The sequence below is a fragment of the Trichomycterus rosablanca genome, chromosome 26 (genome assembly GCF_030014385.1).
Source record: "Trichomycterus rosablanca isolate fTriRos1 chromosome 26, fTriRos1.hap1, whole genome shotgun sequence".
Classification (NCBI taxonomy): Eukaryota; Metazoa; Chordata; class Actinopteri; order Siluriformes; family Trichomycteridae; genus Trichomycterus; species Trichomycterus rosablanca.
This window is the reverse complement of record NC_086013.1, coordinates 11,031,978-11,051,203: the sequence shown is the minus strand read 5'-3', so window position 1 is coordinate 11,051,203 and position 19,226 is coordinate 11,031,978. Positions and strand designations below refer to the sequence as shown.

At 39.7% G+C, this 19,226-nt stretch overlaps 2 protein-coding genes across 2 annotated transcripts; both read right to left on the bottom strand.

Annotated features, from left to right (window-relative positions):
- Positions 1-533: 533 nt before the first annotated feature.
- Positions 534-12,321, bottom strand: p2rx5 (purinergic receptor P2X, ligand-gated ion channel, 5). The gene is made up of 12 exons (XM_062988261.1): positions 12,151-12,321; positions 8,375-8,525; positions 7,726-7,797; positions 6,252-6,327; positions 5,793-5,877; positions 4,542-4,622; positions 2,953-3,094; positions 2,642-2,772; positions 2,314-2,407; positions 2,142-2,207; positions 1,610-1,695; positions 534-1,524 (listed from the first exon to the last, which is right to left on the bottom strand). Exons 1-12 carry the CDS (start codon positions 12,279-12,281, stop codon positions 1,260-1,262), a joined length of 1,380 nt encoding a protein of 459 aa, XP_062844331.1. The 5' UTR covers positions 12,282-12,321; the 3' UTR covers positions 534-1,259.
- A 2,338-nt stretch (positions 12,322-14,659) lies between these two features.
- ubb (ubiquitin B) lies at positions 14,660-18,346 on the bottom strand. Its single transcript, XM_062988260.1, has 2 exons — positions 18,237-18,346; positions 14,660-17,187 (listed from the first exon to the last, which is right to left on the bottom strand). The coding sequence occupies exon 2, from the start codon at positions 17,174-17,176 to the stop codon at positions 14,891-14,893; it is 2,286 nt and encodes a 761-aa protein (XP_062844330.1). The 5' UTR covers positions 17,177-17,187; positions 18,237-18,346; the 3' UTR covers positions 14,660-14,890.
- Between the last annotated feature and the right edge of the window lie 880 nt (positions 18,347-19,226).

Genomic DNA, 19,226 nt, shown 5'->3' with positions numbered 1-19,226 from the left:
AAATGCATTGACGCTACGGGAATGTATGAGTTAAGTTAAGAAAATCGAGTCGATTTGTGATAAGTAGCTGATTCTGAACGAACTCGTCTTCGAGATGAACGTGTTCTAACGCATTTGTAGTCAATGAAATGTTAACACAACTGTACATATTTGACCATTTAATTTTGGACATTTTAGGGGAAGCTGAGCTTCCCTTGCAGTCTGTGCGACTGCTGCTTTGTTCGGCGCTCGGCTTGAGCGGTGCGGTAAAAAGTGTGAATATGAGACGAATCTGCAATTGTGTGAAATAACCATCAGATTCACTCTGAAAGCTCCACATGCTTGTTTCACTTTTAAACTTGTGTTATAGCTCGAGGTTCTGAGATCAGCTTTTCCGAGAGAGTCTAAAACGCTTATCATTAAAAAAAGCTTAACGTGACAGTGTATTAAAAGAACAACATCAAAACCTTAAACCTGTCTTAATTATTACTGCTTATTTGTTCTTTCCATTAATTAAGAAGCATAAGGAAACAATAAAGAAGTGAATGTAGAGCACAGGTTTTATTGTATTTTATTGATTGTAACTTTTTTTATTGTGTTTTAGTGTTTTATATTACACTTGTTATTTTTAGTGTATAAGTGTTAAAAATAACCCCATTATTTCACATTAGCCTAAAATATATGTAGTTCCACGGGACCACAGAAAGCATTAACAGGGTTTCCATACATCCTTATGGGAAAAACTACCTTAAAACTCAACGCCACTCCCAGAATCAACTGACGTCCCGTCTTTATTAACAGCATAGATATTAACGTTGATATTTCAATGATACCGGCCTGTTGGCTATATAATATAATGTTCTGCCATTTAAAAATGCCAATTTCCTAAAATAATATTAAAAATAATGAGATAAACTCAATTTCCTGAGATGTGCTACACATTGCCCATCAGGGCGGGTTCGTAAATATTAGATACTTAAATACTCCACAGCTTTCAGTTTTATCCATGAAGCTGAAATAAATAAAGTTAAAATAAATTTAAAAAAAACTCAGTAAACATTTTAAAAAATATAAACAAACAAAAACTATTGAAGCAACACTAAAGCAAACAAAAAATACAAAAAATTAAAACTAGAATAATACTGGTTGGGAGTGTTTGTTGTATCGTCTGTAACAACTAGCATATACAATTAGTGTCTGTTCTTTTACCCTCAAACCACAGTGTAGTTCCCAGAATGCTCTACCCATTCGCTCTTAACATGATGTATTCGTCCGCGTGTTCATTTGCGTGTCCTGGAGGAGGAAATATGAACCCTTCGTTCAGGACTGCGGTGAGATCTGGATGCTGCAGCATTGTGTTGTTTGTGCTGTTTATGTTGTTTGTGTTCATGACTGTTTTCAGCTTTCTGTCTGTCTTGACTTTGAGAAGACGAGGCCGACAGCTGCTGTTTCTCTACATCCAGTTTGTCTTTATTCCGGTGTCTGTCTTCAGCGTGTCGATGGTGTCTGGTTGGCCTCGCGTCTCTGGACCTTCTTTCTCCTTTCCTATAAATCAAAATATTATAATATGAGAATCATGGATGCAGTTCGTCTCTTTGCACAATTGACATGTATCTGAAGTACAGCTTACTTTACAATGGTTTCAAATTTCCTCTGCCTGTAGAAGGAGCTTCCACTCATTATGTAGAGCAGGAGAATGTCACAGACAAACACACCCTAAATAATTAAACACAAAAATAAACAATGTAATGAGCTTAAGCTCGGTCCTTATGAAATACACTGTATGTGGACACCACGTTGTCCTTATGCTTAAAGTGAGGCGCATAAAGCTTTAGTTTGACATATTTGGTATGAACAAACTCTAGCTACCTGCACAGAGCCCTTATCCTGATTAAACACCGTTGGAATGAACATCTAGCAAATGCTTTTTAATAGGCACAAAATGCTTTTTAATACAATAGCTGGAATCATTTCTATTGTCAAGTTTGACTGACTACAGTTGACTTCCTGTACAAACAAAAAAACCAATAATATTTCTAAATAATATTATAAATATTATAAATGATTATTAATATTAAAAAATTAAATAAAAAAGACAAAAAAAATTAGAAGACACTTCTGGCACATTAAATCCCCAGTCAAAATAAACAAGTTATACTTACAGCGCCCATTAAAGCAACTCCAGACCCGATTTTCACCAGGGTGGGTACAATACTGAATTTTCCTGCCTGAAATTAATAATGCAAATTGATAATGAGCAAAAACAAAGTGCTCAGAAAACAAAATCTATCTGAATTAAAGGGATAATAAAATAGAAAAAACAGCCTGTCTTACCTCTCCAATAACCATGATATCAAATCGAATACCATAGACTTTAAACAAAGAGCGATAAGTCTGTCCTTCTGTGTCTCTATAATACCGAGCAAATCTGAAACACAGCAGGGATTTGGGGTTGGTGAGGAATCATTTGGCTATCACAGGAATTGATTCCAAGTATGTTTATGATGGATGGATGGATAGATGGACCAGGACAAATCAGATTATTCATTTGATGGCGTAGAGAGTTCCTATATTTAAATATATACCTAAATGTAACGACAGATCTGCTTACGCTAGATTGTAAACAGATTAAATTACAGGTAAGACTGATAGATAAAGACACCTGAAGTTGTATCCCGAGTTGTTGGCGACTTTATTGGTGTCGAGGCGAGTGAAGCTGTACTCAGGGTTGCACAGAGAAGAGTCTTTATCTAAATCACAATTCCACTCGATTGCTATTCCAATGGCTCCACCCTGCATGTGGTAAACACAAAGACAAGGAAAACAAAACAAGCAAACAGTTATCTCTAATCATTCAGTGATCAACACAGACGGTATGATTAGCATATCTTTAAAATCAAATCTACAAACAGAATGCCTACAACTACAATGGCAAATATATTAATTCTTTGTAACCACATTACAGTCACTTGCCTTAACAGCCATTTCTTGGAAGCTGTGACCGGTTGAGTTGACCAGATCGCCCACTCTGAACATGGGGCAATAAGGATTGTTGATTCTGTCATAGTAGCACGTCTTCAGATAGGAGTGATTCACAGCTGGCAGAATGTTAGATCTTATAAAGTAAAAAAGACTCACAATTACATTATATAAAAAAAAATGTGCCTTTTCCAGTCAACAAATTGCACAGATTTAATTGGTAAGCCGAGGTGGCACAGCTGGATATTCTGCTAGCACACCAGCGCTGGGATTTGAAACTGTCTGAGTTCGAATCTAAGCTCTGTTGGCTCGGCGCTCCTAGCAGGCACAAAATTGTCCACTAGTCTGCTGGGTGGGAAAAGACCAGACATAAAAAGGGGGTGGAGTCTTCTACGCTGTGTAAGGACTCTGTTAGTAGCGCTAGGCGCCTGTACAGAAGTGGAGAAAGGTGGAGATCAGCGTGTGACTCTCCATATGTGGGACTGGCCTCATATGCAAATCCACCAAAGTATAGGTAAATAAGAAGGGTTGGTGGACTGTGCACGCATTGGAAAGAGTGTGTCAGGCAAACTATACCCTCTTCGGAAGACTAATTGGCTATGCTAAATTGGGAGAAAACGGGAGATAAATTAAATAGTAAAAGTGTAACATGAATATTCTCTAGAATTTTTACTTTATTTTGCTCATTATATTCAAAATTTGTTGATATTTACAAAATACTTTTGGTTGGTCAGCCAAAATAAAAATAAATAAATAAAAAATAAAGGTTCACATTTTACAAACTGTCCCAACTTTTCCAAGTAAAGGGTTTGTAGGTTTTTGACTTAAAAAAAAGGCTGCACCAGCTAAGGCTTAATCGTGTGCTGGTTTATATGCAGTGCAAGATCAACTGGTGTCCCACACCACATATTAACCGTCTCACCATCTCAGTGATCCCATAACAGTGTGTAAAAATAGAGGGTTCACGAGCAGGCCAACCTCTGTCCAAATATAGCATTGTGTTTCTTTATAGCAGTGAAGAAATATGTAGACATCTGACCATGAGCTTTGTGGACATCCCATTTTACCACCGCAGGCATTAATATGGAGTCGTCTTCGTCTTCAGCTTGTAACTCTCCATGCGTGAGACTATGTATCCGCTGATGTATGGGTAAATAAGAATTTGGTTGACTGTGCGCGCATGAAAGGGAGCGATCAGTGTCCCCAGTGAAGGCTGTGACAAACAGCATCCCAATTCATCTCCAAGGCATTTAATAAGGTTTTATAGGCCATGGTGTCTCTGCACACCAAACCCACCGGGGCATAGTCAGGCTAAAATAGAAGGGCCTTTCCCAAAACCATTGGCACAGAGTTGGAAGTACATCATTTATTTTTTGTAACTGATTTTATACACCTGTTAGCAATTCATCATGTGGAAGGTGTTTACATACTTTTGGTAATGTAGTGTATTCACATACACCTGATCACAGATAAATATGAAAATATTATGTAAACATCAGAAATTTCAGGGGTCAGACCCCACCTCCTCCTGTAGTGATAATACTCAAATTAAATACCCACAAACAGCTTTCATTTCCACTTACTTGGAGAACTCAAACTTTGGAAATCGTATGAAGTTCCTGATGTAGAGGGTAAAGTTTTCTGCTTTTCCCAGCATCGGCTCTCTAAGTCGTAACAAACGCATCACAACCAAAATGTATTTACAAATTAGCTTTTCATATAAGACTGTATAAGATTGGGGGTTATACAAGTTCATCTGTAATCAAAGTGCCTCTGAATATATCATTTCAAACCATTAAAAATAACTGAGGTAAAGCACCCAAGTGGAGCAGCTTGATATTCAGCTAGCAAACCAGCGTTGGGTTTCTGAACTCTCTGAGTTTGAATCTCGGCTCTGCTACCTGGCCGGCTGGGCACCCCTAGCAAACACAACTGGCCATTAGTCTGCTGCATGGAAAAAGACCAAACAAAAAAGGGGTGCAGTCTTTGACGCTGTGTAAGGACCCTGGTTAACAGCCTGAGGCGCTTGTACAGACGTGGAGGAACGATGACCAGTGTGTGACTCTCCATGTGCAAGACTGGTCACATGCATGAATCCGCAATAGTATGGGCAAATAAGAAGGGGTCGGTGGACTGTGCATGTGTCTGAGGGAGCTGTGCATCAGGGGTCCCCAGCAGTGGAAGACTAATTGGCTATGCTACATTGGGAGAAAAGAAGGAAAACTGGCTGTGTCTGAGAAAGGGTAGGTCAGATAGGGAGGATACCAATAGTCCATAACATGACTCTCTGTAGGAGGTCCTGTATGTCTCTTAGTAAAAATGCATTACTGGCTGGTACAAAGGCGTGTCCAGAAACTTCAAAAGAGTCTGAGGGGGCAAATTATAATCTGCGTTCCTTCTCGGCCAGACTGGGAGTGGTGCAAGTGGCACAGAATTGTAATAGAGAATGGGAAATTACTAAATACCCCAAAAGAATGTATGTAAAATTGGTGCATTATGAGAGATGTCATTGGTACCCCACAGTATGCAAATTATTGTTATATCATTTGACAGGGTGCCAATCCATCTTTTAACTTCGGCCACCCCCTCCCCCTTCAAACAAAGCCAATCATGTCTGTATAGACACTGGGCCAGCTGATCACTGAGATAGCATCCACCTCGATCTGGGCGGTGGGCAAGTGTAACAGACCACTATGATACCCTTGCTCACTATGATACCCTTGGACTGTCCATCAAAAGTTACATACCAAAGATTTTAATTCATTTGTTTTTAGTTCAGATGCACTTTAAATAAATGTAGCTCATATTTTAGTTTGTAGTGTTGTTTTACTTACGATGGTGTAGGACCGTGTTCAACAGGACACCAGCCGTAAATCTCACAAGTGTTTGTCTCATTTAAACAGCGGCCCGTCTTCAAACCTAATATGGGACACACACACACACAAACAGACTTGCTTTTAGATTTAAAATTAGAACTATTATACATATTGACCTATAAATACTGTGCTTACATTTAAGTGGGTCCAGAGTGCTTTCTTAGGTGTATTTAACACTCAAGGTCACAATTAAAAGCAATTGATCCACCTATTGTCTTATTTTATGAAGTAGGATGAAACCAAAGTACCTGGAGGAATATGTATGCTGTCACACACCTTTAACATATTTATATTTTTGTCATTTTATATTCTTTTACAGTAGCATTTATAGACAATAAGCTGCCAAAACCCAATCAAATAGACCTCATTTGAAATGTGGAATTGTACAGGCACTAATAGTGGAGTAATGTTACTGACCGTGTCCAGCTATAACCGCGTCTCCCTCTGTGCAGTCTTCATCATTTAAACACACGCCATCCGGGACCTTTGGACTCTAAAACCATTAACATAAACATGTAGTTAACAACAGTACAGCAGGTCTACCGGGCCTATTCAGTTACATAAATTATACCAGGTGAGGAACCATAAACATGAACTAAGCTAACCCCTGACTTTCCTGAATGATCATCAGAGCCTTCTGAGATATGTGTAGGACTGTACGAAATGTGCTGTTTACTTTGAATTAGCTTTTTATTTCATTAAGGCATTTCCTGAGGCATTAAGGCAATAAACAAAATGTTAAAAAAAAAACTTTGTTTATAACTATGTAACAGTTTTTACATTATTTATAAGCTTTTTATCAAAATCCAACAGAAAATCACAATATTTTAACGTTTCCAAGTGATTCAATTAATGCAGATTTTTTACTATTTAGCTAATTAAATGGCTAATAAACTAATATCATGGCCCACATACCTGTACATCTGTACATGTCAATTATAAATATATCTACCAGGACTTAAAATACGCTGTAATGCTATAAATATATCATTTGAAAGGTTTGACCCATAACACCAGGCTAGCCAATACTAGCAGTGTCACAAATGAACACAAGTAACTGCAATACCAGAGTCATTAGCATATTACACTGACATAAATTTCTTAGTCAACCTGTCATTATAAATACACATTTCTGCTCTTTGTCAGACAGTGTTATTTACACCACTTATGATGCTTGAAATAAACTGAAACATCCATTTTGATTAATCCATGAACCTCATATAACTACACTACATAGTATGTCAAGTAGTAATGCAGATAGCAGTCCCAACTACAAACAAACTAGCACACATAATCAAGGGTAGAACTAGATTTACATTATTAAATCCTCAGTGGTTTATTTAAAACTAGTCAAACATGGTAACACACAACAATATACTCATTATTTTAAGTAGGTAATGTTAGCACTTAGGCCAGCTAACTACCCACTAATATAAAACTCTTTTGGTTTCCAGTAAACTCTAATTAGCTGAATATTGGTTAGGACTTGCTCAGAGTTGTACACAGTAAGTATGAAATAGAACTGCTAACTTCAGTATTTGAGTATTAAAGACTAGATTTACACACTTAAATTCTCAGGGATTTATTTCATAGTAGCCAAACATGTTAAAATACAACATTATACTCATGATGTATGTAGGTTATGTTAGCACTTAGCTAATGCCAGCTAACTAACCACTAATAACTGAGCTGAATATCGGTTGGGACTGGCTCAGAGTTGTACTCAGTAAGTCTGAAATAGAAACAAGCTTTATCAAGCTGTGATAACTTACTTAACACGTGGTTTGAGTTTTGAAAATAGCAATTCTAAATTCAGGAAGAACTAAAGCATTTGCAGGTGGATTTATTTCACTGTTAAAATGCATTTAAATGACATGATTTGCATGCCTACCTCAGCGCACTGGCCCAGTCTTTGGTTTGGAGTCTCAAGGTAATTTGTCACAATAAAGAAGACTCTGTCCCCCTTAAAAAAAAAAACAATACATAATGATACATAAGAATAAATTTGACATATGACTACATTGGTAAAAGATTTCACAATATTTAACAAGTAAAAAAACTGTAAACAATACTGTTAAAATGTATAAGAACATAATTTTAAAAACAATTTGTTATAGTTTCAGGAGAACCAGCTTTTAAAATCATAGCTATGTAGAATGTTAAACAAAAACTAACCACATTTTAGAGTACAATTGCTAAAACCCACACTACTGCCACAAAAAATAAACACAGAATTAAATAAGCACTTCTTTGACCCGACCCAGTTATTATATTTATTATATTTTTTTGCTTCCTCCTTTAAAAAAATGAAACCATGGCTAAACTCATTTGCCAAATGAGACATGCCAACTTACTGAGGTGTCACTTTACAGTGACATCAGTGATATGCACCGTGCTCTGACCTCAACCCTTGTTAAATCACCCCTTTGGGGTGAACTGGAATGAAATCATCGCAAGCCATGAGGTCTCATCCAACATCATTGCCTGACCTTAAAAATGCTTTGATTTTGACTTGCATTCAACCAAACCAATGTGCTTACCTGAGAAGGTATGACGTAATCCTCAGCACCCCATATGTGGATGTCTAATTCTGTGCTGTTGATAAAAGCAACACCTTTAAGTTTTGTAAACACGGAGCTCTGGATCGACTCTTCTCTTTCTTGGTACCCTTTCTTCCATATAAAAACCCACCTGCCAATTAAAAATTACAGTGCTGCGTATTAGATTACAAATATTAAATGGTTATGATAGTACTTTTCGGTTTTTGATGCCAAAACCAAGAGTGATCATTATTCAAACTTTACTGCACAGAAAAATCAGATACACTTATATTCAAATATTTACTTGATAAATTCTAATAAATTCTAATTAAATACTATAATATTGATAAATACAAATCTCAAATATAAATAAATACTCTTTCATTCTTTAATCTTCACACAGCCTGCATATTAACTACGTCTTCATACTCATATTTCAGCCCTCAAATCGCCATCACAAATAGTTGATTGATTTATAAGTATATTACAACTAAAACTGTGTAAAAGATGTAAGAGAAAAGAAATAGGGACAACATGTAGGCAAAAGGCATAAACACAGGCCGTTATAGAGTCACCACACAAGGAATCAGTTGCATGGTTACAATAGTTGGACAAATACAAAATGTGTAGTCTTTTTACATAATGGTCCGTTCCAACAACGTCTTTATTCTAACTGTGTTTCAACCTACAGTGTTATTATAAGTAGAGGGAAACTTTGACAATATCAGCAATATATAGCGTTTGATTTATGTAAGCACTTTAGCTCACTAAAGTGAATGTAAACAATATGCCATTTCAGTGTTTGTTTATGAAATTGCCGTTTGGTCATGTGCCTGGTTGTAGCTAGGCAATATCAACGATGCTTTAAAGTGATCATATTTCACATATTAGCATGATTTTCATTGTACCAGAGTCACGTCATTCTAGATAGTTTTGAACCCCACTGACTGCAAGTGAGATTTGATCCTGTGTGGCAACCACAGTATCTGTTTCACTACTGTACAAGGGATAGTTTTGTTTAGTGGACTTGTAATCAAAAGTTCACCGGATAAAGCCCAGCTACCACAAAGGCGCCACTGTTGGGCCTATTTAAACCTCAATTCCTAGAATTGGATTTACTCACAAATATACAGTGTATCACAAAAGTGAGTACACCCCTCACATTTCTGCAAATATTTCATTATATCTTTTCATGGGACAACACTATAGAAATAAAACTTGGATATAACTTAGAGTAGTCAGTGTACAACTTGTATAGCAGTGTAGATTTACTGTCTTCTGAAAATAACTCAACACACAGCCATTCATGTCTAAATAGCTGGCAACATAAGTGAGTACACCCCACAGTGAACATGTCCAAATTGTGCCCAAAGTGTCAATATTTTGTGTGACCACCATTATTATCTAGCACTGCCTTAACCCTCCTGGGCATGGAATTCACCAGAGCTGCACAGGTTGCTACTGGAATCCTCTTCCACTCCTCCATGATGACATCACGGAGCTGGTGGATGTTAGACACCTTGAACTCCTCCACCTTCCACTTGAGGATGCGCCACAGGTGCTCAATTGGGTTTAGTCCATCACCTTTACCTTCAGCTTCCTCAGCAAGGCAGTTGTCATCTTGGAGGTTGTGTTTGGGGTCGTTATCCTGTTGGAAAACTGCCATGAGGCCCAGTTTTCGAAGGGAGGGGATCATGCTCTGTTTCAGAATGTCACAATACATGTTGGAATTCATGTTTCCCTCAATGAACTGCGGCTCCCCAGTGCCAGCAGCACTCATGCAGCCCAAGACCATGATGCTACCACCACCATGCTTGACTGTAGGCAAGATACAGTTGTCTTGGTACTTCTCACAAGGGCGCCGCCACACATGCTGGACACCATCTGAGCCAAACAAGTTTATCTTGGTCTCGTCAGACCACAGGGCATTCCAGTAATCCATGTTCTTGGACTGCTTGTCTTCAGCAAACTGTTTGCGGGCTTTCTTGTGCGTCAGCTTCCTTCTGGGATGACGACCATGCAGACCGAGTTGATGCAGTGTGCGGCGTATGGTCTGAGCACTGACAGGCTGACCTCCCACGTCTTCAACCTCTGCAGCAATGCTGGCAGCACTCATGTGTCTATTTTTTAAAGCCAACCTCTGGATATGACGCCGAACACGTGGACTCAACTTCTTTGGTCGACCCTGGCGAAGCCTGTTCCGAGTGGAACCTGTCCTGGAAAACCGCTGTATGACCTTGGCCACCATGCTGTAGCTCAGTTTCAGGGTGTTAGCAATCTTCTTATAGCCCAGGCCATCTTTGTGGAGAGCAACAATTCTATTTCTCACATCCTCAGAGAGTTCTTTGCCATGAGGTGCCATGTTGAATATCCAGTGGCCAGTATGAGAGAATTGTACCCAAAACACCAAATTTAACAGCCCTGCCCCCCATTTACACCTGGGACCTTGACACATGACACCAGGGAGGGACAACGACACATTTGGGCACAATTTGGACATGTTCACTGTGGGGTGTACTCACTTATGTTGCCAGCTATTTAGACATTAATGGCTGTGTGTTGAGTTATTTTCAGAAGACAGTAAATCTACACTGCTATACAAGCTGTACACTGACTACTCTAAGTTATATCCAAGTTTCATGTCTATAGTGTTGTCCCATGAAAAGATATAATGAAATATTTGCAAAAATGTGAGGGGTGTACTCACTTTTGTGATACACTGTATATCATATTGGGTAAAATCACCTGCTAAATTCCATAAACATAAATGCACCACCTGCACTCAAAACTAATAATTAAAAGGTGGGTAGCACTGTCGCCTCACAGCAAGGAGGTCCCGGGTTTGGTTCCCAGGTGGATCGGTCTGGGTCCTTTCTGTGTGGAGTTTCCTCCCACAGTCCAAAGACATGCAAGTGAGGTGAACTGGAGACACTAAATTGTCCATGACTGTGTTCGATATAACCTTGAGAAGATTGAAAATATACTTTATTTGTCATATATACATATACAGTACAATGAAATTCTTTCTTCGCATATCCCAGCTTGTTTGGAAGCTGGGGTCAGCCATTGTACGGCTCAAGGACCGCCAATTTGAACAGCCAATCTTCCGGTTGAGAACCCAAAGCTCTACCCACTAGGCTACCACTCAAGTGAGAAGTGATGAACCTTGTGTAAAGAGTAACTACCATTCCTGTTATGAATGTAATAAACAAACAAACAAACAAACAAACAAACAAACAAAAATTACAAAATGTAATTCTAGTAATTGACTGCAGTAACAGATTTCTGCCAAAGAGGTCTCCAATTTCCCAAAATCCTAATGTTAGTGTATTGCTGCTTTAAGATGAATTTAATATTGATGCATCTTGCCTATTAGTTTTGTTTATTTATTTATTTTTAATGAATGTACTAGGTTTAGCCAACATAGTATGACTGAGTTGTCCTTGGGCACATGAGATTTGTGTCTGGGTCTGCTCAGACTGCAGCTGTTCCACACCATGACTACAAATGGCTTGCATGCCCCCTTCACAGCATGGTGCTTTGGTCATATTACTACTAAATAAAACTATAAACTATAAGTATACTATAACTATGTCTATAACTATAACTATAAACTATAACAATGTCACATTTACTAGTTTGGGTACCAAACATGAGTCTGAATAAAAACTGAAGCTTGTGTATATGCGCGTGAAGCTTCTATATGTGCGCGAGACGCTTCTATAACAGGCGCGTGCGGACAGACTATATTTAAAAATCTTTATTTAATAACCTACCCGATTAAGTATGCGATCACTCCGAGCTGAAAGAGTCTGAATATCACTCCGACTTTCTTATTGCTGGCGATGAAAAACTTCTCAGTCTTGTAATTAAAGAGCGAGAAGAAGAAATTATTACTCTGTGCCATGACCGGTGGACAGGTCACCTCTGCGCGCGACGCCTCAATTTCCTGACAGGAAAATTCCGTGTGTGTAGATTCGAACCATCTGCTGACTATTTAATAGAAACACGGTTAGAAAGAGAAACTGGGTTATCCTAATTGGTTTGGAGTTAGTTTCCAGTAGTATTTTTGGTGTGCGCACACCGAGTCACTGGGTCCCGGTTAAAGCTTTGTCAGCAGATGGGAAACTTAACACCGAGTTTCAGTCTGTACATCCACGCTGTCCAGAATACATTACACACCCTTCATATCTACAGCTTTTACACCAGGGTCAACACTTCAAAGTTTAACACTTTTTTATTGTAGCTATAATTATAATCATAATCACAGGTTTGGTTTCAGCACACTATAGGTCTTTAAAGTTACCACTTTTGATTTTGTTATTTAATATACATCCACTGGATATATGATATATACAATGATCAACCTTGTTCTGCTTCTCTGCATGCTTTGTTAACCCCCTTTCATGCTGTTCTTCAATGGTCAGGACCCCCACAGGACCACCACAGAGCAGGTATTATTTGGGTGGTGGATCATTCGCAGCACTGCAGCGACACTGACATGGTGGTGTGTGTTAGTGTGTGTTGTGCTGGTATGCGTGGATAAGACACAGCACCGCTGCTGGAGTTTTTAAACACCTCAGTGTCACTGCTGGACTGAGAATAGTCCACCAACCAAAAATATCCAGCCAACAGTGCCACGTAGGCAGCGTCCTGTGACCACTCATAAAGGTCTAGAAGATGACCGACTCAAACAGCAGCAATAGATGAGCGATCGTCTCCGACTTCACATCTACAAGGTGGACCAACTAGGTAGGAGTGTCTAATAGAGTGGACAGTGAGTGGACACTGTATTTAAAAACACCAAGAGCGCTGCTGTGTCTGATCCACTCATATATATATAATGTGAGCCGGCTCTTCCAGAGACAAAAAACAGGAAGGCTCCAGGCCCAGATGGTGTCCCACCCCCGTGTCTTAAGGCCGGTGCTGACCACCTGGCTCCTACCTTCACACACATACTCAACATGTCACTGGAGCTGTGGGGAAATCTCATCCTGCTTCAAGTGCGCCACCGTAATCGCCATCACAGAACTAAAGATCATAAAGTTCTTGGAACAAATATCACAAGTCCCCTGCTGAAACCCTTTGCTTACTCAGCAAACAGGTCAGTGGATGGTGCAAGCAACATTGGACTGCACTACATCCTAGAACATCTCAACAGCCTAAAGACATCTGCAAGAATCCTGTCTGTGGACTTCAACTTGACGTTCAACACCATCATCTCAGAAATTGTCTCCACTCACTGTATCTCCAATAGGTTGTAGTACACAATTACAGCACATGATTATCCTGCCCATTGTGAATCCCCATGTGTATGCACAATATAGAGCGTCTATTGTGTATCCACATTTGTGCATGCAAATATACTTTGGTGTCTTAGCAACACAAAACCACCTGTCATGAAGTATGATGAGGGTCAGAGAGCGACTGTTTTGCAAATTAAGTCCCTTCATTTCTTTCAACATTTAACAGAAAAATACCCATCAGGTAACTACACTCTGAGCCCTGGTTAACTGGGAATGTAATAAAAAGTCAGATGGTGTTAATTTATTCATAAAAAAATGGGAAACCAAAATTTACATCTGTGCTTTTTTAAGCTGTGGACCATGGTGGTCCTGCTGGTCTACTGCAGTTTAAACTGACCTTTAATGTACAGTATTTGAAAATAATCAGTGATTTATCATTAAACAAAACCATTATCTTGTGAAGCCAATGCTAATACAACCAACTCTGCGAGCCGACCCATTTATCAATAAAAATCAGTGATATGTTTGTATGCTGAATGTAAATTTTATCTGTATATGTGGTGCTTTAAATATGTTGCTTAGTTATAGAACCGAGATGGCCATCAACTCTCATCAAAAATTGAGTAGCTCATATAAGATCAGAAGTCATTTTACCACCCACAAGAATTTAGATTTACTCACTGTATAGACTAGTTACCATTTTAACTCATTATCAATGACAAACTTACCAACAACCATAAATCAATGCTTATTAAGGAGTCTCATATTCTAAAAAGAACCATTATTACATCAGCACAATAGGTTTGACCCCAGCATTTCTACAGATGTATTATTTCCATTATTGAAGATGTCCAAACAAAACCTTATCAACTTACCTTCTCAATTTCTTCTACCCTTACACAGCAATTCAACAAACTATAGAATTAGTGTGCAGTTTAACTAACCTTAAATAATATAACTAAAAATAAGCTTATTTAGACTTAGACTAAGCCTTGATCCGATCCCAATTCAGCCATCACACACAAACACAAGAAACCAGTTAACCCATCATACATTTATTAACTTTGATCATACATGTAACTTAAATTTAACTCTTGCCACTTACATGAACATTTTAATAAACATGAAAATACAAATAAATGTTTTACTATGCTTTATTTTTCATTTTAGAATAATAAACAGGAAAAGTAACTTAAAAAGGGGGTGTTGGGGGGGAAAAAGTCTTAAAGAACTGGAATAGGACTGGCTGTAGGCATGAAGGACAGGACTTTTACTGCCCGCCCCTGAGACGCAGCACCAGGTGAAGTGTGGACTCTTTCTGGATATTGTAGTCGGACAGGGTGCGACCATCTTCCAGCTGTTTGCCGGCAAAGATCAGCCTCTGCTGGTCAGGGGGAATGCCTTCTTTGTCCTGGATCTTGGCTTTGACGTTTTCAATGGTGTCGCTTGGCTCAACCTCAAGGGTGATGGTCTTGCCTGTGAGGGTTTTGACGAAGATCTGCATACCGCCTCTGAGACGCAGCACCAGGTGAAGTGTGGACTCTTTCTGGATATTGTAGTCGGACAGGGTGCGACCATCTTCCAGCTGTTTGCCGGCAAAGATCAGCCTCTGCTGGTCAGGAGGAATGCCTTCTTTGTCCTGGATCTTGGCTTTGACGTTTTCAATGGTGTCGCTTGGCTCAACCTCAAGGGTGATGGTCTTGCCTGTGAGGGTTTTGACGAAGATCTGCATACCGCCTCTGAGACGCAGCACCAGGTGAAGTGTGGACTCTTTCTGGATATTGTAGTCGGACAGGGTGCGACCATCTTCCAGCTGTTTGCCGGCAAAGATCAGCCTCTGCTGGTCAGGAGGAATGCCTTCTTTGTCCTGGATCTTGGCTTTGACGTTTTCAATGGTGTCGCTTGGCTCAACCTCAAGGGTGATGGTCTTGCCTGTGAGGGTTTTGACGAAGATCTGCATACCGCCTCTGAGACGCAGCACCAGGTGAAGTGTGGACTCTTTCTGGATATTGTAGTCGGACAGGGTGCGACCATCTTCCAGCTGTTTGCCGGCAAAGATCAGCCTCTGCTGGTCAGGAGGAATGCCTTCTTTGTCCTGGATCTTGGCTTTGACGTTTTCAATGGTGTCGCTTGGCTCAACCTCGAGAGTGATGGTCTTGCCTGTGAGGGTTTTGACGAAGATCTGCATACCGCCCCTGAGACGCAGCACCAGGTGAAGTGTGGACTCTTTCTGGATGTTGTAGTCGGACAGGGTGCGACCATCTTCCAGCTGTTTGCCGGCAAAGATCAGCCTCTGCTGGTCAGGAGGAATGCCTTCTTTGTCCTGGATCTTGGCTTTGACGTTTTCAATGGTGTCGCTTGGCTCAACCTCGAGAGTGATGGTCTTGCCTGTGAGGGTCTTGACGAAGATCTGCATACCGCCCCTGAGACGCAGCACCAGGTGAAGTGTGGATTCTTTCTGGATGTTGTAGTCGGAAAGGGTGCGACCGTCTTCCAGCTGTTTGCCGGCAAAGATCAGCCTCTGCTGGTCAGGAGGAATGCCTTCTTTGTCCTGGATCTTGGCCTTGACGTTTTCAATGGTGTCGCTTGGCTCAACCTCGAGAGTGATGGTCTTGCCTGTGAGGGTTTTGACGAAGATCTGCATACCGCCCCTGAGACGCAGCACCAGGTGAAGTGTGGACTCTTTCTGGATGTTGTAGTCGGACAGGGTGCGACCATCTTCCAGCTGTTTGCCGGCAAAGATCAGCCTCTGCTGGTCAGGAGGAATGCCTTCTTTGTCCTGGATCTTGGCTTTGACGTTTTCAATGGTGTCGCTTGGCTCAACCTCAAGGGTGATGGTCTTGCCTGTGAGGGTTTTGACGAAGATCTGCATACCGCCTCTGAGACGCAGCACCAGGTGAAGTGTGGACTCTTTCTGGATGTTGTAGTCGGACAGGGTGCGACCATCTTCCAGCTGTTTGCCAGCAAAGATCAGCCTCTGCTGGTCAGGAGGAATGCCTTCTTTGTCCTGGATCTTGGCTTTGACATTTTCAATGGTGTCGCTTGGCTCAACCTCGAGAGTGATGGTCTTGCCTGTGAGGGTTTTGACGAAGATCTGCATACCGCCCCTGAGACGCAGCACCAGGTGAAGTGTGGACTCTTTCTGGATATTGTAGTCGGACAGGGTGCGACCGTCTTCCAGCTGTTTGCCGGCAAAGATCAGCCTCTGCTGGTCAGGGGGAATGCCTTCTTTGTCCTGGATCTTGGCCTTGACGTTTTCAATGGTGTCGCTTGGCTCAACCTCGAGGGTGATGGTCTTGCCTGTGAGGGTTTTGACGAAGATCTGCATACCGCCCCTGAGACGCAGCACCAGGTGAAGTGTGGACTCTTTCTGGATATTGTAGTCGGACAGGGTGCGACCATCTTCCAGCTGTTTGCCGGCAAAGATCAGCCTCTGCTGGTCAGGAGGAATGCCTTCTTTGTCCTGGATCTTGGCTTTGACATTCTCAATGGTGTCACTTGGCTCAACCTCGAGGGTGATGGTCTTGCCTGTGAGGGTTTTGACAAAGATCTGCATTTTCCTGAACTCTGTAGGGAGATGGTGAAGACAAAAGTTAGGATTAGACAGCCTACACAGAACAAAAAAAATTATTCACATCCTTTCATCACCGTTTGTTGGAGATATCTAGATGGCACTGCTCTGTAACAGTAATCAAAATGCCTCCATCTTATTTATACAGCCATTAGAGGGCGTTCTTGTGTAACCTTGATTGACAGTCAGCCATTTTGTACAGATTATTTGCACAGTCAGTCTGGCAATGGTCATCAACCCTTTTTTCCAATATTGAAAACAGACTTCTACATTTAAGTTAATTTATAATTTAATGTCATGTTTGTGATATTTCATGACAGAATAAAGGTTTAAGTTCATTATTATTGTTTTTGGTCAGTAATAATATACATTTTCACTTTTTAAATTGCCTTTTTTTCCTATTTTTTTCTTAATCTTATTCAAGCTAAGCCTTAACATGTCTTTTATATACGCAGACTCAGTTAGTAATTACTTTCATAATGATTACATTCGTTAAAACGTTGTAAAACGTAATAATAATTTAGTCAGAAATAAGGTCAACAAATTAAAATAAACGAATTAACCTAAACTGTAAGACAATATCAAAACAAAAATAGGATTACTTACGTTAACCAACTAAACTCCTCAAAATTCTTACAAATTGTATGCATACAAATAGTGCTTTATATCTTTAGAGCTAATGCTGAGCTTTAGGGATGTTATTTTTAATAGGCGGCCATTTGGTAGAAGCTCGAGATGACGCAGTCTCTTTTAGACGCCATTTCAGAACATCCGGGTTCTTTGTTCGAGAATCGAAAATGATTCAGCAAGACTACCAGTACTTATTATAAAGAACAAATTCGACGAAAATGTAAAATATTATTCACTACAAACACGCACAATTCAACGTATATTCCTAATCATTTAAAATAAAGAAATAACACCATTGTTAAATATTAGCAAACGAATTGACCCAGATAGGAAGCTCAAAAACAAGGTCGAGTCATACTTAAAACTAGAAAAAAACTTAGATTTATAGCAAAGAAAGCTTGAAAATGTTACTTACCGACTTAGAATCTTCAGATAATCTGTAATATACAAGATTCAAAGTAGCTTGAAACTGAGAAACTGAGATACTTAGATACTTAGATACTTAGATACTTAGATACTTAGATACTTAGAAACACAGGTCTACACGACCCGAAATCCACTGCAACTGAAAATGTCTGCGTCAGTGCATTTTATATAAGTCCTCAGCGGGCCGAATATCGACCTGTGACGTGTCCCGCCCCTTCCGCACCTAAAACTACTCCCTGATTCGTTCGGCACATAAATACATAAAACATATATATAACCCAAATATGTTACTATATTACGTTTGTGTGTGATATTTAAAATATTTTGATATTAAGATATGTTAAACTTGATAATTAAAATAATTTTTCTCACAATGCATAGTCGTTGGGAAAACAGAAGGCTCGCGAACGTGTACGTCGGGTGAGACACATCTCATGAGCTGATTGGTCGGTCAGTGTTGGTTTCTGCATTGTCATTGGTGAATCATGGATCGGGAATGCGCCTGAGCCCACAGCAACAGTGAAATTACCACAACGTTCTAGCTTTATCACAAAGATAATGTCTAGAACTGTCTGGAAACGTTATTGACTGATAAAACTAATTTGTTTTGTGTGCTTTATACTATGTAATACAATTTTATATAACTGACATTAGCAGCTGAATATACCTTATACGGAATTGTTTTTTTTATTTACAGTTATAACACCATCAACCTAAAATAACGTCCATGGCTCAAAGTGACTAGTCTTTCAAAACCAGAACAAGCTCATACAAAAGTGACCAGGCTTAAATAAATACATTTAAAATGACCACACCCTGTTCCATACTATTTACATGCATTATTGTTTTAACTGAGATTAAATAAATCACACTGCTGGTACAGTGGGTGCTACACAGCAACATGAGTTTGGAGATTAGGTAGTTCCCTATCAAATTACTTTTAGTACATGTATTCCCCTTACAACCAAAAACATGCCAG